The sequence below is a fragment of the Meles meles genome, chromosome 21, assembly GCF_922984935.1.
Source record: "Meles meles chromosome 21, mMelMel3.1 paternal haplotype, whole genome shotgun sequence".
Classification (NCBI taxonomy): Eukaryota; Metazoa; Chordata; class Mammalia; order Carnivora; family Mustelidae; genus Meles; species Meles meles.
The window spans coordinates 21,664,457-21,688,170 of record NC_060086.1 but is presented as its reverse complement, the minus strand read 5'-3'; the positions used below and the strand labels follow the sequence as shown (position 1 = coordinate 21,688,170).

The 23,714-nt window shown below is 57.0% G+C and overlaps 1 protein-coding gene across 2 annotated transcripts in view; it reads left to right on the top strand.

Moving 5' to 3' along the window:
* The window catches only part of IL21R (interleukin 21 receptor), a 35,352-nt gene extending 18,819 nt beyond the window's left edge, over positions 1–16,533 (top strand). Inside the window, exons 2-9 of one of the 2 annotated variants that reach the window (XM_045992523.1) lie at positions 2,684–2,748; positions 5,116–5,218; positions 7,614–7,813; positions 10,519–10,664; positions 11,828–12,005; positions 12,293–12,392; positions 13,366–13,450; positions 15,126–16,533. In XM_045992523.1, coding sequence (XP_045848479.1) covers positions 2,700–2,748; positions 5,116–5,218; positions 7,614–7,813; positions 10,519–10,664; positions 11,828–12,005; positions 12,293–12,392; positions 13,366–13,450; positions 15,126–15,896 — 1,632 coding nt within the window. In that variant the 5' untranslated portion in view covers positions 2,684–2,699 and the 3' untranslated portion in view covers positions 15,897–16,533. Of the gene's footprint in view, positions 1–2,683; positions 2,749–5,115; positions 5,219–7,613; positions 7,814–10,518; positions 10,665–11,824; positions 12,006–12,292; positions 12,393–13,365; positions 13,451–15,125 lie in introns of both variants that reach the window. The other variant, XM_045992522.1, reaches the window with a different exon arrangement.
* Positions 16,534–23,714: the final 7,181 nt, after the last annotated feature.

Sequence of the window (23,714 nt, the reverse complement as noted above, 5' to 3'; positions counted from 1 at the left end):
AACTGCCAGGTGCAGTAGGCATGATTGTCCCCGATTTAGAGATGATAACCAAAGTCAGAGAGAAGAAATTCCAGAAAACAAATTTGCTCTTTTTTGCTCCAAGCTACTCTGACTTCCAGTTCTGGGCCTCTTGCTCTATTCCACTGTATCAGGTAACTTTGGTGGCAAGCAACAGAAATGTAATTCACATGGTTGACCAAAATAGGGTGGGTGGTGTTTTTTGTGGGGAATGGGAGGGCTTAGGTGAACGAAAAGTCCAAGTGTGGACATCAGGTATGGCTGGATCCAGGTCCTCAAATAATGCCATGGGGACTCTGGGTCTGTATTTCTCAGCTTTTGAGAAAATTTTAGGCAGGCTGTCCCTAAGAAGTGACAAAGATGGCCACCAGCTTCTACCAGGCAGCCAAAAAAAAAATACTCCTTTACTGGAGTTCTAGGAAAATCCCCAGACTGCTCTCATTCACTTTGCTTGGGTTGGTGTCCATCCCTGATCTATTCAGTGTGGCCAGGCATGCGGGGAGCTGTCTTGGCCAGGTCTGGGTCAGGTGCTCACCTGAAAATCAGGGGTTCCAGTCCTCTCCACGCAGACCACACAGGGACAGCGCCAGTCTGAGAAGCTCTTCCCAAGAGAGGAAGAGATGTCAGGCAGACAGAAGCAGCAGGCGCATCCCCTCTATCCCCAGGCACCTGTGTGTCATATGTGCTGAGCTGAGGAATTTGGACAGATGGAGAGCCTTGAATCTGGGCAAGGGAATTTTTGCTTTATCTTATGGTCCAGATAGAGCCTCTGGGGAGCGACACAGACAGAGCTATGCCAGGCCTGGTGCCGGGGCGGGGATCAGAGTGTGGACCTGCCCATCGAGGGGCAGATATGAACCCCACCTCCCATGATGGGAGATGAATCCTCGAAGTGTGGTAACAGGACTCCTGCAGGGCTTGGCCAGGAAGGTCAGTGTTCCTAAAGCAGATTTAAAAAGCTAATGCTCCAACATTATTTTATTTTAATGTCGATGTTATTCATTCCAAGGTGTACTGGGGAAAAGTACGCAACTATGAATATTATTGCTCAGGATGACGCTGGAGTTCGATTTTTTTAAACGAGCTCATTTTAGAAAATGTTAAATAAATGATTGCACACACACTCTATAAATATGGCCAAAGTTTTGAAAGTGAGAAATTTAGGGGCCTCTCGGCTAGATCATTCTGGGGCCCCTCTACTTCTGATGCTTTAAATTGTCTATCAGTCACAGCTGTTTGTTGAGTCGAGGGCCATGCCTAGGGTTTTCTGCAAAGTGCTTCCTCAAACTTTCACAAGAATCTGGGAAGCCGCTTTACTATCTCTGCCGGGCGCAGAGAGGGGAAGTGACTGGCCCAGAGCAACACAGCCGGTGATCTGACCTCTCAGTGTGCTTTGCCACTGTTCGCTGGGTGACTTATTAGGGAGCTCAGAGGGAGGGCTCAGTGGGGCCACAGTAGGTTCTGGGGAAACCTGGGGTGGAGGTCTTTCCCTTGTGAGCTCAGGGATGGTGCCTGAAGGAAGCCATGCCTGCAACTTGATTCCTGCATGGGGCGTCCCTCTCGGCTCCAGTTCTGATTATGATCCTGCAACCGGGGGCCAGTCTGGGTGGGGTTTCTGGGCCTGGGCAGATGGATGCCCCAACCCCTGGCCTCTGGCTCATGCCTTCCCAAGCAGGCACAGAACTGTGGTGCAGTGGGTGTTGCCAGCCTTGGGGGGGGGGTGTCACTCCTTTGCCCAAGACACCAGCGTCTGCTCCTCCTGGGTAAACCCCTGATGTCTCCACAGAGGGCTCTCCTGCATGTCATCCAGATCAGGGAGTCAAGATTCACCTCCACAGGGATTGAGCTGGGTTCCCTGGGTGCTTTCCAGTGTGCTCGCTAACCTGGGCCCTGTGACGGAGCAAGGAGCCTGGTTATTGGGCTAAGCTCATCTTAGGTGTCCAGTAGGGGTCTTCTTTGTGGGTTAACCTTGGATCTGTTATTCAGTAAGAAGCGGGGCTAATGTCAACCCATGTGTTTTGTGGAAAGAAGGACTCAGGATCAGGATCTCTGCTGGTCAAATACCACTTTCTAACCAACTTCCCCTCCCTGCCTCCTGCCTCTCTGCCTCTCTCTTTTTCAGATGGGTAAACGCCCTCGTTGAATCTCATGCACAGGGCTACATCCATAGGCTTCCAGGGGTGGGAGAACAGCTAGCTCCTCCCTCTTGAAATTCACCTCTCATTTGGGACTGCGTTAGGGGACAGGAAGAAGGGGGGAGAAATGGGGTATCCAGGGGTGAGTCATCCACTTTTTTTTTTTTTTAAGATTTTTTTTTATTTATTTGACAGAGAGAGATCACAAGTAGGCAGAGAGGTAGGCAGAGAGAGAGAGAGAAAGAGGGAAGCAGGCCCCCTGCTGAGCAGAGGGCCCGATGCGAGACTGGATCCCAGGACCCTGAGATCATGACCTGAGCCGAAGGCAGCGGCTTAACTTACTGAGCCACCCGGGTGCCCGAGTCATCCCCTTCTAAGGGGCAGGAATCTTTGGGAACATCCACGGGCTCCTCCAACTCTTGTTTTTCTGAGGCAAGACTTCCAAGGGGGGGAGAGGCCCAGAGGGAGGCTGTTCAGCATCCCTTAGTCCCCAGGCCTGGGTCTGCCCGCTCACTGTCCGTCTCTTCCAGGATCCCGAGAACCAGCATGCCTTGTGGCTCGGCGGCCGCTCTGCTCCTGCTCGTGCTCCAGGGTGGTGAGTAGCTGCCCCGGGGTGTGCGGGTGGGGATGGCCAGTCTGGCCTGTGTTGCCCCAGGACATGGCTAGAAGCTACAGGCCGGGGTATGTGGCCTCTGTTCACTTGGGGTGGACTAGCCAGCTCTCCATCAGTTAGAACCCATCCCACCAGAGTGCCCCGTGGCTCGTGTGACTCCCACATGGACCAGGCCACCAGCTGTCTTATCTCATTGCAGGCACGAGAAACTTGAGTCTCCATTTCCACAGCTCTCTGCCTTGGCTGGCCCTCCACCCTCAGAGGGAGGAAGTCCTGCCTTTGGTCTGACCTCAATTTCTCTTCCTGCAATGACTCTCCTAGGAGATGTTTATGGACAATCATAGAATCAGCAGGCCCTGGTGGTCCCCGACATGGAGAGGAGAGGGACGTGGAGACGGAAGTAGCCAAACCTTGAAAGGTGCCCTCAGGGGACTAGAAGGTGTTGGAGTCAGAGACAGAGAGAAGTTAGAGACCGGAGCTGGGAAAGGCCAGGAGTTAGATGTGGGCTCAGAAATCCGGGAGGCCTTCCAAGAGGAGGCAGGACGGAGCCTCTAGGCTCAAATGGGAGTTGGACTAGAGACAGGGGTCCCTCAGCCGTGGCTCTGCTGAATCTGCATTTCTCTCTGGTTTTTACCAAAAGACCCAGAGCCTCAAATAGCTTCTCCAGGAAACAGATGTCTGGCTCTTTTATTTTCCCCTTCTGAGTGACCAGCACTCTGTCCTGGGTCACCCGCCACAGCGCCATGCCTCGTGGGCACAATGACAGACTCCTGCTGCGTCCTGGGTGCTGGGCTTCACCTCAGTCCGCTCCCCCATCGACCCTATGTGGTCTGTGCGGCAGTGGTGCCAGGTCTCCCTTGAGGACACCAAGGCTCAGGGAGGTTAAGGGACAGGCCCACGGCCACACAGCTAGGCAGTGGCAGAACTGGAACCCCAAATTCGCCTCCTTCCTGGGGACTGAGCTGCCTTGCTCTGATGCTTTTACTGAATGAGTGCCCGGTGCCAGCCACATGGTCCACACCGGCGTGAGGTCACTTACATATCCGCCATGGCCTCCAAGGAGCCACTGTCCCCAGCTTTCAGGGGCTGCTCTCCCCTCTCCAATGTTCCATTTCAAGATCAGGGCCAACCTTGTCAAGCCCTTGACCTAGGAACGGCAGCTCCTCCCCCACGTTCTAGAACCCTGAGCTTGAACACCAGGGTATAAACTGGGGGAATACATACCCACATATGGCCCCACAGCCCCGGGTTTATGCCCCACCAAAATCAGTCCTCTTTTCTCCACCAAGGGCCTGCACGGGCCTCCTGTACCCACCAACAGGCCCTGTGCTGCCCCCTAGGGAAGGCTCCTCCCAGCACAGGAGGAGCCACAACTCAGATCCCTTGGTGGTGGTTGCAGGGAGACCTGTGTTAAGGAGGATTCTGAGGGTCACCTGAGGGAGAGAGTGCCGTGATTGATTAGTGATGTCTGCTGTGCACGCAAAGTGTAGCACAGATGAGATTTTCCTTTCCTAGGTGAGAGTCTCAGCCACTCAGACCCAGACGGACAGGAGGCGTGGTCCCGTCTCAGAGCCTCTGGATCCTTGTCTATAAAATGGCAGGGGCAGCCAGCTAAGGATGCTTCCAGCAATGGTCTTCTTGGCTCTGAATCTGGCCTCTGACCTAAAGTGAGGGCCAGGCAGGGAACATACCACCACCCCTCGGTTCTTCATTAGTCAAGGAAAAATAGGACAAAGCCACTAAGAATGAATCCACTTAAAAAGGGGAACAAATTTCTGGTAAAGAGTTGGAGGGTGGGCGGGGGAGAAATCGTATTGGTACTTGATCTTACAGAACAAAACCAAGTTCCAGTTTATTACGTTTATTTTGTTGTAAATTTAGATTATGATTGCATCTGTATTTTTAGAACAAAGGGGAGCAATTAACATTGGGGGTGGGAGGGCACAGAGTCTCCCAATGAAACCGCCTGGGTGAGCAGTTCCCTTGGCACTTGGCTGGGACGGTGGTGGTTTGGGCAGTAGGCTAATGAGGACATTTTGGCAAAATGGGGTGGAGGGGAGGGAGAGTGGTGAGAGGTGGGGACCAGCTTAGTTCGCCACATTTGACATTCAGAGCGATCTGTCTGCATAGCCAGCCTTGAAACTCGGGGTCAGGTGGCAGGGACCCCCTTCCCCAAACCCACATCTTAGTGGCCCCGTGGGTTGCCATATTCATCCTGGCCGTGGGGACCCATGCATCCCCTCAGCCTCCAGCCCTTGAAGGGGTGAAGGGGTGAGGCATCGTGCAAACTCCGGCCAGCCCCCCACCACCCCTGCTCCATCGCAGCCTCTCTCTCCCCTACTCTTCCAGCCTGGGGTTGCCTAGACCTCGTCTGCTACACGGATTACTTACAAACAGTCACCTGCACCCTGGAGACCAGGACCCTCCCCCCTGGTGTGCTCACCCTCACCTGGTAAGTGGTAGCCGCTGGAGGGCTGGGGTGAAGCAGGACCGCGGGGGACCACAGACCAAGGGGGACCTACTGTGGGTCCCATGGATAGTTCAGCAATCGACATAACAGGTCCGCTTCCTGAGGGCTCTCTTAGCAAGTTCACCAACAGCATTTGGTTTTGCCCCAGGAAAGATGGTTCGTTAGTGGGGAACTGCCCGGCCCCCCCTTGCAGACGGCCGCGCCGGGCTCACAGCTCCCGTCCGGAGCTCTGTCCACCTCCAAAGGCCATACTCTCTTGCCCACCCAGCCCTAAAAGTGGGCTTTCTTTTTTTTTTTTTTAAAGGATTTATTTATTCACTTTAGAGAGGAGGGGAGAGAGGGGCAGAGGGAGAGAACACCAAGCCAACTCTGAGCTAAGCACAGAGCCCAACACGGGGCTCGATCCAACGACCCCAAGACCATGACCTGAGCTGAAACCGAGAGTCGGCCACTCAGCCGACTGAGCCACCCAGGCACCCCCAGCCCTAACTGGTTTTGAGACCTGCAGACCGACCAGACTCCCACACGACTTTTATGAGCGCTTCGAACATCCCTGACGCCCTGCCGTGTGCTTCCTATGAACGATCGCTTCCCATCCTCACAATTATTACTCCTGTTTTACAAATGAGGACACTGGGGTTCAAAGAGGTTATGCAACTCGCCCCCACGTCACTCAGCCAGCGAGCCGGTGGGGCTGGGATTCAGACAAGCCTGATTCCAAAGTCCACGGACCCTTGTTCCTCCACAAGTGTTAAAGAACGGTGAGGGGAAGCTCGACTCAGGATCCTGGCCAGAGACGCAGGGACTTTGCAGTGGGGGGAGAGATTAGGGTCAACCCCAAATACAAGGAAAAGGGGGGATTTAGAGCCAAGGAGCAGGGTGGGGCCAGTGGATGGAAAATTACCAAAAGGACATGTCAAGGGAAAGGGGGAGTGGTTCCGGCTACATGACGTCACAGGGTTCCTGCTCATGGCAGCCCAGGCTGGTCAGACGTCACCTGGGGAAGGAGGTAGAGGACAGAAGAGATGACACAAGCCCAAAGGTCGGGGCCTCGTTGAGAAGAGCGCTCAAAGGAGCCCAAGCAGGGCTTGTTCAAGGAGAGAATCTTTGTTCCTAAGCTGCTGGGATTAAGAAAAGCTGGCTTTCATCCAGAACACATTTATGGACCGCCTGCTGACACTCACAGGCACTGGGAGCTCAGCAGAGCCCAAGACTAAGGAGGTCCCAGAAGTTCTGCAGAGGGGAGTGCCTGGGGAGACAGATGATAAGACAGACACAAGCAGCCATCAGGATGCTTTCTGATGAAAATGAGTGCTACGAAGAACAGGGACCGGGTCCAAGGGGTCCAGAGGGAGTGACATGGGGGCGGGTGGTCAGGAGAGGCCTCTCTAGATGGGAAGGAGGCAGCCAGTGAGCTGGAGATGGAGCATTCCAGGCAGAGGGCATTGCCCGTGCAAAGGCCCTGAGGTGGAGAAGAGCTGGTGAGTTTGAGGAATAGTGAGGAAGTCAGTGGGGCCAGAGGGGACTGCATCATTGTGAGGGAGAATAACAAGCTAAGAAGGTGAGAGGGAGGCCGAGGCCAGATTGCCCTGAATGGGTGGTGAGAAGTCACTGGAGGCTTTTAGGCATGGAAGCGATGGGAAGCCCCCCCGCCCCCACCAGCTTCCATGCAAAATTGAACTGATTGAGCAGAAGCTTCTATTCTAACAGATATTTAGCAGAGAACGGAGTCTACACATCTGTATTGGCCTTGACGGGTAGTCATGCTCACATCCTGAAGGTGTTTATAGGGAAATAAATAGCTGCCGAACTCCTATACATACTTCAAAACCCATCACTTAATGCCTACTGGGAGTAAAGCGGCCAGAGCAGTGCTCCCAACCCCATACCAACAGCCTCCCTTTTCAGCCAGAGCAAGGATGAGGTTCATTTGGCTCTTACCTTGGCCTTTCACCCTGGTACTCCCTGGCTATTCCGTGGCTGCTGGGGGGAAGGAGGGCAGGAAGGGGACCTGAGATGCTTAGCATCCTTCCTAAAGGACCGGGATCCAGCTGATAGGATTGACAGGGACAGACTGAGGCTCAGTCTAGGGAAGAATGGCCTAGTTGAGAATTCTGAAGTTGAGAGTCGCTGTCCTATGTAAGGTGGTGAGTTCCCGGTTCCTTGGAGGCACACAAGCCAAGCCCGGACACAACCCATCAGGAATGCTTCAGGGGAGGGAACACCTTCCCTGGGAAATTATTGGCGGACCATGCCCCCCCCCCCCCCGTAGCCTCACCTCTAATCCCCCCTGCCTCAAACCCCAGCCCCGAGATTCTGGCCATGTGCACGGAACCCCACCGGCCTCCAGGCATGACTGGGTGCTCTCTCCTTGAAGGCAAGACCCATATGGAGACCTGGAGGACGAGGTCACCTCCTGCAGCCTCCTCCGGTCCGCCCACAATGCCACGCATGCCAAGTACACGTGCCATATGGATGTGTTTCACTTCATGGCCGACGACATTTTCAGCGTCAATGTCACAGACCAGTCCGGAAGTTACTCCCAGGAGTGCGGCAGCTTCCTCTTGGCTAAGAGCAGTGAGTATCCCCGGGACCTTGGAGCAGAGGGGACCCCAGACTGGTGCTGAGCCCCACGCCTCGCGGGCTGGCTCACCCCCACGTCAAAACGGACCTGTCCTAGGCGCTCATTTCTCCTGAGAGTTTGTTCCGTAGAAGCGTGACTGAAGTGTGATGGGTTCATACCTAGGTTTGGGCCTTAACCAAGGAGAGGCAGCAGAGGCCGGCAACAGAGCTGGACCAGGGCCCAGGACTTGCCCATCTGTGACCCCGGATTGGCTCACTGTAGACTGATGGCCTTCTGCCCCCATTTTGAGGCAAAGCAGGGGAAGCCATGTCCCAGGAGAAAAACTTCTCTGAGACTTCTCCTGTTTATTTGCTCCATGGAGGCCCAGAGTTTCCCTCCAGCCTAGAGGAAGGGAGGTGGCCTGGCTGGGTCCAGGACCAGAGCAGGGCCAGGAAGAGCCCAGGAGGCAGCTCCTAAAGTAGGGGGTGAGAGGCCTATGCCCAGAGGCATGCAAGCAGACTATGAAGAGAGGCCTGCCCTTGGGGATGCTTAGCTCCTGCGGCCTGGGAGGTTGTCCCCAGATTCCCAGTGGTGGGGCAAGAAGATAAGAGGGCATCTGCCATTCACACTCTGGGGGTCCAGGTTCATGCCACTTTGCACACAGATGGGTGTGAGCAAAGCTTCATGCAGACCCAGACACACCCAGACTCATGCATGTGCACACATACACACTTATAAATACCCCTCAGAGGCACCAATGTCTTACCAGCAGCCCGTGGCCTGGACAGCTTGGACAGAGGGCACTCATGCTCTGTGTCAGACAGCTGCCAATGTGGACGCACGCATGCACACACAAGCTCACTTGACCACTGGACCCAGGCGTGGCAAGCCCATGGAGCAGGGCCATCCTCCTGCCCCGGGGGAGCTGGGCAGGTAGCATCCCACCCCTTCCCTCCAGAGCAGAGTGCAGGGCAGAGAACGAGCTGCTTTGCCTTGCAGGGGGCTCCAGGTCACGGTTCCCTCCCCCCCCCTTCTGCCCTCCCTGCCAGGGTCTGAGGCCTACCTGTGCCCAGATGTGATAGGAGGTGGCTTTTGGCTCCCCCACTCTGGCCCCTTCCTCCTCCTGGCAACCGGCTCTGCAAACACCCCAGTCCCTCCCTGGGTCTGTCTGCACTGCCCAGCCCCGGCCACAGGGAAGCAGAGAGCTCCTCCTAGCCCGGGGAAGACAGAAGAGGCTTTAAGAACGAGTCCAGTCCAAACAGATTGGTGGCTCAAAGAGAAAAGCCCTCGATGGGGTCCCCGGAATGGGCACCTTCTCCCAACTCAGGCAGAGAAGTAAGCGGCTTTAGGAATTCCTTTTTTGCAACCCCTGAAAGGTTCATTCGTTGATGTAATACACCTGCGCTGTCTGGGGAGCCAGGAGCCGTGGGCACCATGTTGACTCGGGAGAACAAAACCTCAGCGCCAAGCAGCTCAGACCTCAGAAAAGGTGCCAGTGGTGAACAAGATCACACAGGCAAATGCAGAAAACGCTAGATGTTGGCAAAAAAAAGGTGGAAGAGGAAGAGAAGGCAGGAGCCGGGGGACAGGAGCCTGTGGCTTCTCTCTCCCCGAAGGGACCTCCTTCTGCTACTGAGTTTGGTTCCCGAGAACTGTCACCCCATGAATGGGGAGCTGGTACCCTTTTATAAGAGAAGAAATGAAGGCATATAACATGTTGTACCCAGATCACGATCATGAAACAAATACGGGGTAGAGAGGAACAGGAGGCCTGGCTTTGACCTTGGCCTGCGAGGCACCCGGGAGGGTGTAGTGTTGTGACTCAGGCCTCTGGGCTCTCACTTTCCAGAAGTCTCGGAGCTCAGGGCCACTGAGGAGGGTCAGACTGGTCTGCACACAGGCCTGCAGGAGCTCAGTAGCACTTGCTTTTCATTAGCATAAATGAATATTAATGTAGCTCATTAGCATGAAAGCTCATCAGAGTCTGGCTTCTCTGGGAAGCTGCAGCAAGAAAATGACATCATCGTGTAGAACAGAAATGCAGAACTGGTGCCTCTGAACCACATATGTTGCTTAGCAAGTTTTTGGATTAGGAGCTTTTTTTTTTTTTTTTTTTAAGATTTTTAAATTTATTTGAGAAAGAGCGTGTGCATGCATGAGAGCGATTGAGAGAGGGGGTACCAGTGGTGCAGGGGGAAGGGGTGGAGGGAGGGGCAGGAGAAAAGGAGGGAAGCAGACTCCCCACTGAGCCGAGAGCTGGGCAGGGGCTCGATCCCAGGACCCCGGGATCATGACCTGAACCAAAGGCAGACGCTTAACCAACTGAGCCACTCAAGCACCTAGACTAGTAGCGAACTCTCTTGTTGGAGAGCGCTTTCCCTCATCTAGGGTTCCAGGCTGTTCTCTGGCCACGCTGGTCTGCAGTCCTGCCCAGCCCGACTGGGGCATCTCCCTTCCATGACCTCAGACCCCAAACCGGCTTCATCCACTTCTGTCACCCTCCCGCCCCTGTGGCGGCAACTCTGGTGTGGCCTGAACTTCTCATTTCTCCAACGCACAGACTGAGGCCGGGAGACAGGGGCTGCCTCGCCCAGAGTCGGATCCCGCCGACCCCACCACCAACACGGGGTCAGGCGACGGGCAACTTCCTGCCACTACATCCTTCTCAGACGTGGCCCGATCTCACCCCTTTCTTCTCTTTCTGGCTTTTCCCTCCAAGTCAAGCCGTCCCCGCCTTTCAACGTGACCGTGACCTTCTCAGGACATTATAACATCTCCTGGAGCTCCAGCTACAATTCCTACGCGCTGAAGGGCAAGCTGCAGTACGAGCTGAGATACAGGAAGCGGGGAGGACCCTGGGCTCCGGTGAGGCTCCCAGAGACCAGGGGCGGGGGGGCACCAGGGGGACAACATGGCGGGGTGGACGCTGGGGGTGGGGAGGGGGATCCGAGAGACGGGTGAGCTGCTGACTCACAGCCAAGACTGGAACCAGCGACCCTCCGAGGCTGGAAGGTCCCCGTTCTGCCCTCCCACATGGTGCTGCCTCTCTCCATTTCTCCCTGGGGTGGGACACTCCAAATTCTGTCCTTCCTGCCCCTGGTTCCTGGGTCGGATTTCCTCCCCGAGTCTAGTACATCACAGCAGAGGACGTTCCAGAGATGGGGCCTTCGGGAGCCTTCCCGCCTGGCTGATGACCACATGTGGAGAGCTCCAGAAGCTTCAATCACCAAGGGAGTCCAGTGTTAGACCGTTGTTTCCAAGGTGCAGGCTTCTAGAAGTATCCTCGTTTAGAGCACTGGAGAGTTTCCAAAGGGCCCGCTATTCAGAACAGTCAAGGCTGAAGCCTTCTAGAATGATCCAGTCCTTCAGAGCAGTCCCCGTTGAAGAATTTCGTACACGTGGTTGTTTGGAATGTGCCCCGGGGAAGGCTTCCAGAGGTTATCTGTTGCTGAGATGCCAGAGGTCGAAAGCTTCTAGAGGGGTGCCTGGGTGGCTCAGTGGGTTAAGGCCTCTGCTTTCGGCTCCGGTCATGATCCCAGGGTCCTGGGATCGAGCCCCGCATCGGGCTCTCTGCTCGGCGGGGAGCCTGCTTCCCTTCCTCTCTCTCTTTATCTGCCTCTCTGCCTACCTGTGATCTCTATCAAATAAATAAATAAATAAAATCTTAAAAAGAAAAATTAAAAAAAAAATTAGACAGCTTCAGAAATGCCCGCTCTTGAGAAGGCCCACTGTAGAACAATTCCGAAAGGGACCACTGTCTGGAACGCTGCCGATTAGAGATTCCCATCAAACAGGCCAATGCTACTCCTGGTCCTCGCAGGGAGGGCCCCTGCCAGGACCGTGAGGGGAGAGCTGGGGTCAGAGAGAGACCAGGTCAAGGTCAAGCCGAGCCTGGTCTTGTGGCAGGAGTGGGGACTTTGCTGGAGACACTCAGCCCCTTTCGTGGCGGCGGGTAAAGGGGGCTTCTCCTGGAGGCGGGGGCTGGCCTGGGTGAGCCTGATCGGTGCCTCCTTTCCCTGTGTCAGCAGCGTCCAAGGATCAAGCTGATCTCGGTGGACTCGAGAAGCGTCTCTCTCCATCCCTCGGAGTTCCTGAGCGACGCAAGCTATGAGCTGCAGGTGCGTGCCGGGCCCCAGCCTGGCTCCTCCTTCCAGGGGACCTGGAGCGAGTGGAGTGACCCGGTCACCTTTCACACCCAGCCAGAAGGTAGGTGTGGCTCCTCGCGGGGCATTCAGTGTTCCCAATACCGCCCGGGGTGGGGATTGTTATCTCCTTTCCACAGATGCGAACACGGAGACCCAGAGAGATGAAGTCCTGGCCTGGGGTTCGGGGGCGGGGGCGGGGAGCAGGATCCCAGATCACCTCACTTGCAGCCCCCCACGGCCCTCCTGTGCCCTCCACACCGGCCCAGACCCGTTGCCCACCATACCTGCCCCACGGGGCCTCTGGGAGAGGTGGGTTCCCCCTTTACCCTGTGTCTGCTTCCTTCGCAGAGGTCAGGGGAGGCTGGCACACTTCCTTGCTCTATCTCCTCCTGGTCATCATACTCCCCATCCTCGTCTTCTTAGGCCTGAAGATCCACCTGCTTTGGAGGTGAGGCCAGGGGGGCGGGGGAGGGGCGGGGGAGTCCTGGGCCACGAGCGGTCATTGCAACCGCGGCAGTGACAGGGATGGTGATAAGAACAAGCTCCTGTTTCCTGGGCCCTGGGCAGCGCACCCGCCTCTCCACACCGGCCTTGGGAGCAGTCCCTTGGGTGCTTACCACCCCTGGACAAATGGGGCAAGCAAGGAGGCACAGAGTTGGCAATGAACTTGCCCAAAGCCGCCCTGCTCTGAAGTGGAGGAGGGGACCCTGCGCTCTGACAGTGACGCAGGCCATGACCTTGTGGGTGGTGTTTATGCTCTGAGTCCCGGGGAGGGGGTGGAGCGCGCTGGGCCTCCAGGTGGGGTGAAGACTGGATGTGACAACCCGCCCTCCTTTCTTCGGCTCCAACCAGAACTTTTACTTTTACTTTTATCCGTTTATGTGCTGGGTTTGGTCTTCAGGAGAACTGCTGGCAGGGGCAGGGGCTGCGGTCAGGGTTTGCTGAACCCCGGGGGGGTGGGAATCGGCACACCCAGCTCGATGTGTGCATCTGCACCCAGAGGCTTTGCCGGAGACACAGCAGCGAAGCTGGAGGAGGAGGGAGCGCTGTCTGGGTGCTTGGGTGCTGGGGTGCTGGGTCACTGTGTGGACACCCTCCGAGTGCTCCCCGCATCCCTGCGAACCTGCCCTTTGCTTATCCCCGGTGGTAGAGGAGGGTGAGGGGCAGCATTTGCCCGGCTCAGAACAGGCTCAGAACAAGCAGCGGAACCTGTAAACTCCAGGCACCTTGGCCAGACTTGCTGCTCCCATTTTACGGATGTGGAAATTGAGGCCCCGGGAGCAGAGGGGCGGAAGGGGGTGTGTGTGGGTGTGCTTTGGGAGGGGCTCAGTCTCCTGCAGGACAAAGCCGGGGAGCCCCTGAGCGGGAGGATCCTACCCTCCGGGGGATGGTGAGGGCTCACCTGGTCTCTGTCCTCCCAGGCTGTGGAAGAAGGTGTGGGGGCACGTGCCCAACCCACAGAAGTTCTTCCAGCCCCTCTATGTGGGCCACAGTGGAGACTTCAAGGTGAGTGCCCTCCAGCCCGTGACACGCCCCCCCCCCAGGCTCTTCTCCTCTGGGAGCTCACCTCTGCCTGCGCCCCAGGAACCCCCCCACCTGCCAACCAGGCTCCGGGCTCCGCAGTGGCAAAGCGCAGGAAATAATTCGGGTGGGGCAGAACTGGTACGAGAGAACAGACACAAAATGAGGCAGCCTGTCCCAACCCCTGGGCCAGGCAGGGGGCGGGGGCGGGGCGAGCCAGGTTCCTTGGGTTGCAAACTGGCCTCCTGCTCCTTTGTCAGAGGTCCTTGAGATGGAGAGCGGGTTCCGGGAAGGGCGTGGCCCTACCCGCAGAATACACCAGCCCCCCCAACCCCCCACACCCCCACCAGGCCCCAACCACCCGTCACCCGCCGGCGCCCACGGTTGTCTGTGCCCATTTACCGCTCAACACCCACCCCGCGGGGGAGGGCCGACCGCAGAGAGGATGTGGTGACTGGGAGGCAGGAGCCCACCTCCTCCAGCGGAGCATTGGAAGTCAGGAAACCTGGACCAGAGCATTGGCTGAGCTCCTGCTCTCTGCCTGCTGCTGCCCTGAGCTCCTTCCGTCTTGATCGCGGCCCCTGGGATCGTGGGGTGGGGGGGAGCGCTCCGTGGTCCTTAAGGCACCCCTGGGGAGACCAAGGCTCTGCGTGGGGAAGCGGCTTTTCGTGAGGCAGGGAGCAGCTCGAACGCCCAGCCGCACGGGGAAGAGACCTTCCTCCTTCCTCTGCACCTTCCCTGAAGCTCGGAGGCCACACCTGCTTGGTATTTACTCACTTGCGCTGCACCTGTGTGCCAGGCCCTAGGCTGGGAGCTCCAGAGATGTGAATGCATCCCCTCCCGGCACAGCTCTGTGTCTGTTTTGAGGGGGTGACAGGGAGGGCATTACTGGCAGATAGGGGGGCCTCACCCGTGTCCCAAGATGTTTTCTGAGGCAGCAGGCCCACAACTGGGAGAATCAGGTTCTCGGGGGTTTTCACCATCACTCGGGTGTCATGTGTGGGACGCCAGGCCAGCAAGGGCAGGGGCGGGGATTGTGCTCAAAGCATTGGGCGGGGGGGGTGCTGCCTCAGTCTGTCGTCGCCCCACGACCCTTACCCATGGAGTATATAGAGGCCTTTCCAAGTGGCTTGTCACCAATTCCCCCCTGCATGTTCATTTAGTTAATACACATTTATTGGGCATCGACTGTATGTGAGGCACTGTGTGAACCTCCGGGGATACAGCAGGGACCAGAAGAATCGAGGCTTCTGCCCTGGCCGAGTGTCCACTCCAGTGGGGACACCAACAGGAGAATGCTTGTTTTCTAGAAGCATTGGCTTCTATCACTCCCGCCCCCATTGTCCATACAACTCAGCGGTCTTGGCGTCTCCTCCCCAGGTCCTATGCAGACCCCATGCCGCTGAGCGCTGGTTGTCTGGCAGGCTGCTAATGGCAGTGGCTCCCTCCTGCAGGTGGGGAAACTGAGGCCCAGGAAGGAAGGGACAGCAGTGAGGAGCGTCCCTGGATAGGGATACACCGTGGCTCTGACCCCTGCTGTCCTGTTTATCCTCTCGTGTCTCTTTCTCTTGCTGTCTCTGTCTTGTTCCTATGTCTGTCTGTCCATACCTGCCTTGCCCCTGTCCTGTTATGACTGTCTCCCTCTTCTCTCTCTTTGCAGAAATGGGTGGGCGCCCCCTTCACTGCCTCCAGCCTGGAGCTGGGACCCCGGAGCCCCGAGGTGCTTTCGTCCCTGGTGATGCACAACCATTGCCCACCGCAGAGCAGCACCAAGGGGCCGCAGTCCACGCAGCTGCCAGAGCTCCCCCACCTGGTGGAAGCTGACGGGGTGCCTGAGCCAGGCTCCTGGGGCCCAGCCCCCTCCCCTGCCCGCAGCGTGGGTGGCTCGGCTTACAGCCAGGAGAGGGACCGACCATATGGTGTGCTGGTGTCCATTAACACCGTGACCGTAGCAGACATGGAGGGCCCGTGTGCCTGGTCCTGCACCTGTGGGGATGACGGATACCCGGCCCTGAACTTGGACGCCAGCCTGGAGCCCGGCTCAGGCACTGAGGACCCGCTCCTGGACCCCAGGACTACAGTCCTCTCCTGCGGCTGCGTCTCGGCGGGTGGTCTTGCCGGGTCAGGAGGGCCTATGGGCAGCCTCCTGGACAGGTTAAAGCTGCCCCTTGATGAGGAGGCGGACTGGACCCCAGGGCCACCATGGAGTGGCGGGCTCCCCAGAGAGGCATCTGACAGCGAAGTGGGCTCGCCTCCCGCCGGCCTGGACATGGACACTTTCGACAGTGGCTTCGCGGGCTCTGACTGTGGCAGCCCTGTGGAGTGTGACTTCACCAGCCCCAGGGACGAAGGGCCCCCCAGGAGCTACCTCCGCCAGTGGGTGGTCATGGCCCCTCCCCCCGAGGGACCTGCGCCCCAGGCCAGCCAGTGAGGCTGACCCGCAGTCCGGAGCTGGCCGAGCCATTCGGCCTGGAGTCAGAGCTGTGCTCACCTGGGCTGTGGGGTGAAGGGACCTGCGACCTTTGTGACCCCAGATGGGGCCCCTGAGCCCGGTTGGCGCCTGGTGTGCCTGTGTGATCCCGGAGCACACGGGTGTGTCCGTGTGCGTGAGCCGCACACATGCCCGTGGGCGCAGAGACGAGACACATGTATGTCTGGGACCGTGTGCACACCATGACAGCCATGAACTGTTCCTGACGTGGGGAGGCCCCGGGGTCATGCACTGAGAGGCTGCTTCAGCGTCATCCGTGGGGCCTGCTGGCATCAGTCCCCACCCTGCAGGTCCTGCCTCCAGGAGCCGTGAGAAGTCCCCAGGGGTCCTTTTCACTTCTGGGGGGAAGGGGATGGAGTGAGCCTGCGGTGACCCTGGGTGTGTGATGGTTTGTGGGGGCCTGTGGACCGAGGTCTGATTCCCAACTGCTCTACCACCTTGGGCAAGCCCCTCCCCCTCTCTCGGCTGGAGTTTCCTGTCTGGACAAGGCGGGGTGGGGGGTCCCAGGGAGCATGACCCACTTTGGGGGGAAATTGGTGAGGTCACCCACTGTACAGGCTGGGGCCAAGCAGACCGCCAATAAATTCAGCTTCCTTCCTCCTGGGGCCCAGACCAAGGCTCGTGCTGGCGGTGGCGGGGGGGGGGGGGGCGGTGAGAAAGCAGCCACAGCTCTGGCACTTGGGGGGGGGGCGGGCGGGGGTGTGGGGGGGTGTTCCAGGCTTCAAGTCAGCCTGTCCCTTAGAAGCATCCCCCACCAGCCAGGATTTCCTTTGCTGGCTCCTGCAAAGGAGCTACTTAGTTATTCCGGCTGTGCTCCCAAGAAATATTTATCGGGTGCAAGTACACGTGCTGGGTTCTGGGGTACGCAGGCGGGGGAGTGGGGGGAGGCGCAGGTGGGGGAGTGGGGGGAGGCGGGGTAGGGGAGGGGAATGGGGAGGGGAGACCTCCTTTGGCACTCATGGCTGGGGAGGGGCCGGCAGGAATCTGCAGTAGGTTCTTACCTGCTCACCCCTGGGAATCGGGGAAGTCAAGGTCTTGTTGATTTCTGAGACAGCCCCTTCAATTGTGAATTGAGAAACTCAGAAAATCCCGTCATGTTTGAAGGCAGGCACCTTACCCATCATCAGTTCCACAGACCGCGTGCCCCTCAGGTTTTAAAAAACCCAAACAAAGCCCAACACAGCAAACAAGACCACGGGTTGTTTTCCCAGTCGGGGTGATCACCTTTAGAGGCATCTTTTTCGAGGCCACGGAGCAGGGTTAGGGATGCCAAGAGTCTGATTCAGCCGGGCTGGCTTTCAGAGCCCCGGGGACACTCCCACCCCCGCCTGGAGCTGCCCGGCCCTGTCGGAGGCCCAGCTGAATGAGAAAGCTCTGGTTTTTCCTCTCCTCTTGGCTGAGTCTGAGCTCCCAGCTGGTGCAAGTCAGTCCTGCACAAAGCCTCACTGTGACTCATCTGTAAAATGGCATGGTTGCAGGAAGACCCCAAGGGAGTCCTTGGTAAGGAAAGTTCTAGAATATGGATGGTTTCAGCTGCGGCACTGTTGACCTGGGATCGAAGTGAGGCTCAGCTGGGAGCTAGAGCTTGACACCAGAGCTCCTGCACAAGTGAGCAGCCCTCACCATCCGCGCCGCCGTCACCCCCACCCCCCTGCCCGGGAGGCTTGGGCCAAGGTGTGCTGTGGTTTTCACATCCTCCTGGGGGCGAGGGGTTCCAGGGGCCACCTGAGCCGCTGGCTCCCGGGGCGGGTTGGGGGGGCAGGCAGCTCAACTCTGCAGCACACAGAGCTCTGGGGCTGGGGCGGGGGAGGTTGGTGGGGCAAGGGGCCAGGGCTGGGGCTTGGTCAAGGGCTCTGGCCTGGGCCAGACATGGGTCTTCACCACCTCTGTCTCTGGAGGGGACTCAGCCCGTAAGCAGGCTGCACAGCGGCGGCAGGAGCCTGCCCTCCTGGGAGAGTGGATTAGCAGGAGCCGGGTGGCTGGACCACAGAGGGATGGGTGGCTACGTTGATGGGTGGACGGACGGACGGAGGAAGGGATGGTGAAAGGCTTCAAGGAAGAACGTTGCTGGACAGGTAGAAACACACGCTAGAGACCCAGCTCGTAAGTGGAATATAAGCTCCAGGAGGGCAACAGCTTCCTCTAGTTTGTTCCCAGCCCTGCCTCGGCCGGGCGCACAGGCACGAACAAGCCCGATTGTAGTGCATCGTGTGTGCTTCGTTTCCATGGTGAAGACGCTTCCCCGCGGCCGATTTCAAGATACCAACCGCACAACCCGAAGACGTGGTATTGGAAAGAGAGGAGCGTCCTCATCATCGAGACCCTCCTAGGTGGTCCGAACCAGCCTCAGCACATCACTGACGGGAGCCCTGGGGCATCAGGACGGGCTGGAGGGCCTCAGGGAGGAGGTGGTGTTTGTTGGACTTTGAAAAAATGAATAGGAGTTATTAGATGTTTGTTTCTTCCAGCTAGAGCAAGGGCCTGGAGGGGTGACGGAGCCCCGAGTACCTGCAAGTGGGGAGGGTGGCCCCTGGCCACCCAGAGTCCAGGCCACAATTGCTAACGACTCTGGTAAGAGAGTCAGGAGGATTGATAGCAACACCCAGTGCACAGAAGTCACGTTCTCCTTCTGGGCCAGACTTTTTCCATCTGTGCAGTCGGGGAGGGCAGGGATGTCTGACAAATGAAGTGAAGGTGCACAAGGGGCCAGGGGCTCGCTTGCCTGAGGTCACACACTGAATTAAAGGTCACAGTCAGAACTTGAACTCTAGTCTCCTGATCCCAAATGCAGCTCTTCCTCCCCTTGCTCTGCTGGGAGGAACTTAGGTCAAGAGGGAACAAACCCTTAGCAAGCACCTGTGAAGTGCCTGTTCCTTTGTCCTTGTGGGGCAGCTGATCCCAGCTCTGGGAGTGGCTGACAGAGCATTCCATGCCCCACCCCCGCCAAGCCACACTACTGGTTCTGGGACATATATGGGACCCAAACCAGTCCATGTGCTCTTTCTGCTGGGACTGTCAAGTGGTAGGGCTGGACTGAAGCCTGGGGCTTTAAGGTGAGGCCAGCACATAAGAAAGCAGAGCTGGGATTGGAGATAGAATCTCCAGATAATATCTCCTGAGCTCCTGGATCCAGCCATGCCTGAAACCACATTCTCATGGACTTTGGAGTGTGGAAGTCATTATGTCCTCCTGGTATGAATCACATGACCAGGACTGGGCAGGGAGTTACAACTCTGGTTACAAGCAGAAGTGTTAGTAAGTCTCGCTTCTGGACCATAGCACGTACATGACCATTGTGATACCCTCCCGAATGTCGATCCTTTCCGCCACTGTGAGCTGAGACAAAATGAGCTGGTGGCCGCTCCATTAGGCTGGGCCCCTGTGTGAGGAGATGAGGAGAGAAGAGCCTCCAATTTACCTGAGATGGACATGTGTCATGAGCAAGAAATAGATCCCAGTTGTAACCCATCAAGATCTGGGGGCTGTGTGTTAGCATCGCCTAACCCAGTCCGGCCTGACTGGGCTGAGGAGCTGGGAGCTTCCAGTCTTGTTTAAGTGGGTCTGAGATGAATTTGTGTCACTTGCGGTGGTGTCCTAGCTAAGTGTCCTAGCATAACGAGGAACCTCCTCCCGACCCGAGGAAGGACTAACTACATTCAAAGGGGCCAGAGGACCAGGCTCCATCCCTTCTCACCAAAGACTTGGGCAGCCGCCTGCTGTCTCCGAGCCTCAGTTTCCTCTTCATAAAGCAGGGGCAGCCCTCAGCCTCTCAGCTTGCTGGGAGGACCTCCAGGTCTGGGAGGAATGACTCCACTGGGATGAGACCCACACACAAGAAAGCAGAGCTTGGTGTCTTCCTTTAGGCTCCCTGTTGGAGGGGAGCGCTCTTCCGCTCCCCTACTTGGGACTTGGTCTGGGGATGGGCCGTTGGCATCACGTGGGACACATCCCAATCGTAGTTGCCTGGACGCGCCATTGGAGAGCCAGGACAGGAAAGACAGAGCAGTGAGCACATACATGCACTTGGCTCCCGGGAGCCCACCAGACCCAGAGAATAGGAGGGAGAAGTACACGTTCTCGACAGGGAGGAGATGGGACAGAGGCTGCCCGCCGTCATGAAGCATCTCAAACCACAAAAGGGAAACAAGAAGAGCCAGGTCTCTGCTCAGACGTCATCTTCTCAGCAGGACCTCCCCTGGGCACCCCCCTACTTAGTAGTTTCTTCCCCCTGTAACATTTATTAAGCTCTAACCAATGTCCTTTCCTGATTAGTCGTGCTTACTGTCAATCCCACTAGCATGGGGGGTTTTGTCTGTTTTATCCACCACTGGGTCTCAGAGCCTAGAATGGTCTCAGAGCCTAGAACCTGGCCCACCACAGGTGCTCAGCGATTGCAGGACGGGACAGGTGACTATGTGGATCAGTCTGGTAAGGGCACAGCCACGGTTGGCAAGGCAATGGACAGAGAGGACGCAAGGGACTGAGCCCAGGAGGGAGCCTCCTGCCCTGGACCTGGAGATGCTACAGAAAAGGACAGGAAGACGAGGACAGGGGCCTCTTGCCAAGTCTGTAAATGGGGCAAGAGACCCTCTCCCGTTGCTCACCCCAGGGGGCAGCGAGGGGTCTTTCCCCCCATTCCTAGGGGCCACAGATCTGACAAACGGTTTTTCTTTTAACATTGGAAAAAACCTCATTCTGTATTTTAGGGGGTCTCCTGGAATAAGGTCAGCTGCTCACCCCGAAGCGAACGCCGCCTCCGGCAAGTGGCGTGGAAAGGGACAGCTTTGGGGTGGCACAGCCCAAGCTGGCCTGCCAGCAGATCCGCCTACTAGCTGCCAATCTGCAGAAGCTCTTTTCTCTCTCTCTGTGCCTCAGTTTCTCCGGACACCAAATGGCGTAATGAGGGCCTGTACCTCTTTCTGAGGCTGCTATGAGTTGATCTGTGTCGAGTGCCAAGGATGGTGTCCGGCAAGTGGCAAATGCTCAGGAAGTGTTGTTTCATCATCATTTTTGGGGACAAGTCACCCTCCACCCCGCACACCCCCTTCTCCATGCCCAACTACTCCAGCAACCTGGTTCAGAGCTGCAGACCCCTGGAGAGCAAGATGAACCAGCCGCCAACAGCGCCGGCGGGCTGCTGCTGCCACCTGCTGGTGACTACGGGAACCGGACTGACGTAGCCTCACTCCCACCAGCGGTGCTGTGTGGGCTTACATGGTCACGGCAGCCCGCTGCCCTGGGAGTACAGTGATGAGGACACAAGGTGAACTGACGGGCTTTTTAATCAACCAGGGTGGACTTCTGGTTGGGTGGCTGGATGTGCGCAGGACACGGGACGGTGGAGGTGGTGAGGGGTCACCAAGCCGGGAGATCACACGTGTGCACGCACGCCCACACGGACACACACGTGCAGCAACTAGGTGCACAGACATGTCTATACACGGAACCACATCCACACACAACTGGAAAATCCCTGGTGGATGTGGGTCAAGGGTCCAAGGGAAGGCTGGGTAGCCAGGGGAAGTCAGAGGGCGGAGCTCACTCTCAGCCGAGGTCAGAAGGAGACAGGAAGGGGAGCAGGGGGACTGGGGAGGAGGGCCAGCAGTGGGCAGGACAGGGTCTGAGAGGGCTCTGGACAGGAGGTTGGCAGAGTCTGGGAAGGCAGAGGAGGATGCTCAGTGCGGGTAGACCAGGAAGAGTGGTGCTTACCTTTAGGGAAAGGGAATAAATTCAGGGACATGGCTGGTGGCAGTGGGACATTTTATGTAAAAATGGCACCACAGGTCTGTGTTTTCTAAGGGTCCATGAAATGTATGTAAATGCAAAAAAAAAAAAAAAAGTCTTATGAGGGAAAGGAACCTAGAGGCTTGAGTCTTACTTGCAGTGTTTTGTGTTTTAAAGAGAACGCATTCCCACGTTGCTGATGTAGGTTAAGAGGAATAAGAACCTTTAAAAGAGTTGGGTGTGGGGTGGGGACACGAAGGACAGAGGCACAGACGTCCAGGCCCCATAGTCCCGGCCTCCTTTGAGTGGCAGGCCAGGGTGAACGGGACCTGCACCCTCTGGGCTCAGTGTCCCTCCTCATCCTCCCTGCGTTTGGTTTGGGAGTCAGTCTAAATGTGAATGTTCACACCCATCACACGCACTTTAGTTTCCCACACCCTCTGCCACTCCCTAGTGTTTATACGTAACACAAGGCTCCCCTTCTTCTCATTTATGTGACCTGCTTGACCCATGAAGGCATCTATGCTCAGACCTTCTGGTCTGTGCTGTGGTTCCCGGAGCCCTCTGTGCAGAGGTTGGAAGGGCTGAACTACCTTGGATGGGTGGACGGGGAGATGGATGGATGGATGGGGAGATGGATGGACGGACGGGTAGGTGGGTGGATGGATGGACGGATGGATGTGGAGAGTTCGGATGCATGGATGGGTGGGGAGATGGGCGGAAAGATGGATGGATTGGACAGACGGATGGATGGGTGGGTGTGGATAGATGGATGCGGGGTTAAATGGACAGACATGGACAGGTCACAGGTGGGCAGAGGGGGGAGAGGACAGGTCACCTTCACACAGAGTGGCTGGCTGTGAGATGTGGAGCCGTGGTCACAGAAGCGCATCTCTCCACGGAAGGGCTACACCCTCGTGTCTTTGTCCTTATCTCACAAACACCGGCTGGAATCATTCCTCAGGCAGGGAGGGAAAGGGAGATAAACGTTGCTGAACCCGACCACGTGCTTACACTTGGTGTCCTTGAGTGCCTCTGGTCCGCACATGAGGGAGGCAGTCCATCCCCATCTTTCAGATGAGAAAAGCAGGGCTCTGAGATGGGAGTGTCGGGACCAGGTGCCCGTAACCCCACCTTTCTTCCGCCCCAAGATGCGTTCCCAAACGACTAGCATTTGTGAAGTACTTTCCGTTCGTAAAGCAGATCACACCCCTTATTCTACTTGATCTCAAAAAAAAAAAAAATCTCCCCAAACACTTGTTAATTTTACACTTGAGTAAAAACGAGAGGGGAAAAAAATGATGGTTAAGACTTGGCCGGGTCTTGGCTGTGCTGGGAGTTCCCCCTCAGGCGCCCCACCCCATGCTCTCCGTCCTGCCCTCATCACCCTGGAGTCTGGCCCCAGGACAGAAACACGGGGCCCTGAGCTGGGCCAGGCCAGATGCTGCAGGTTGGCCATGCCCAGACAGGTTGCTTCTGTAAGGCGGAGAAGCCCGCGGGCGCGAGGCTGGGCCTGGGGCAGTGGGGACAGGCCCGCAGCACTGACTGCGGGCCTGTCCCCACTGCCCTATGTGCTGCCGCTGGAGCTCTCCAGTTTTCAGCAAGATGGAAGTCTGCATTTTTTAAAAATGTGAAATGTCCATTTTTAAAAAAAACCAGTAGCTAACATATATGTGTGAAAGAAAGAGAAAAAAGAAAAAAGAAAAGAAAGAGAGGGAGAGAAAGAAAGGGAGGGAGAAAACATCCACCGCCCAAACGCAGGCCACAGGCTTGTGACCCCTGCGGTCTCCAGCCCGGTCCTGGGCCAGCGCAGCATGGCACACCAGACGGAGCATCCCCGGGAGACCCAGGCCTGCGACCGCCGAGGACAGTGGGCAGGGCTGCTCCTCCCTTTGGTTGAACTGGAGTCTCTATTCTGGGCCGCACCAGACGAAACCAGGGAGGCCCCCAGGGGATCAGAGATTCTTTAGGAAACACACAAAACTACATGCATTTTACTTCACTTTAATTACAAAATAAATAAATACATGCCAA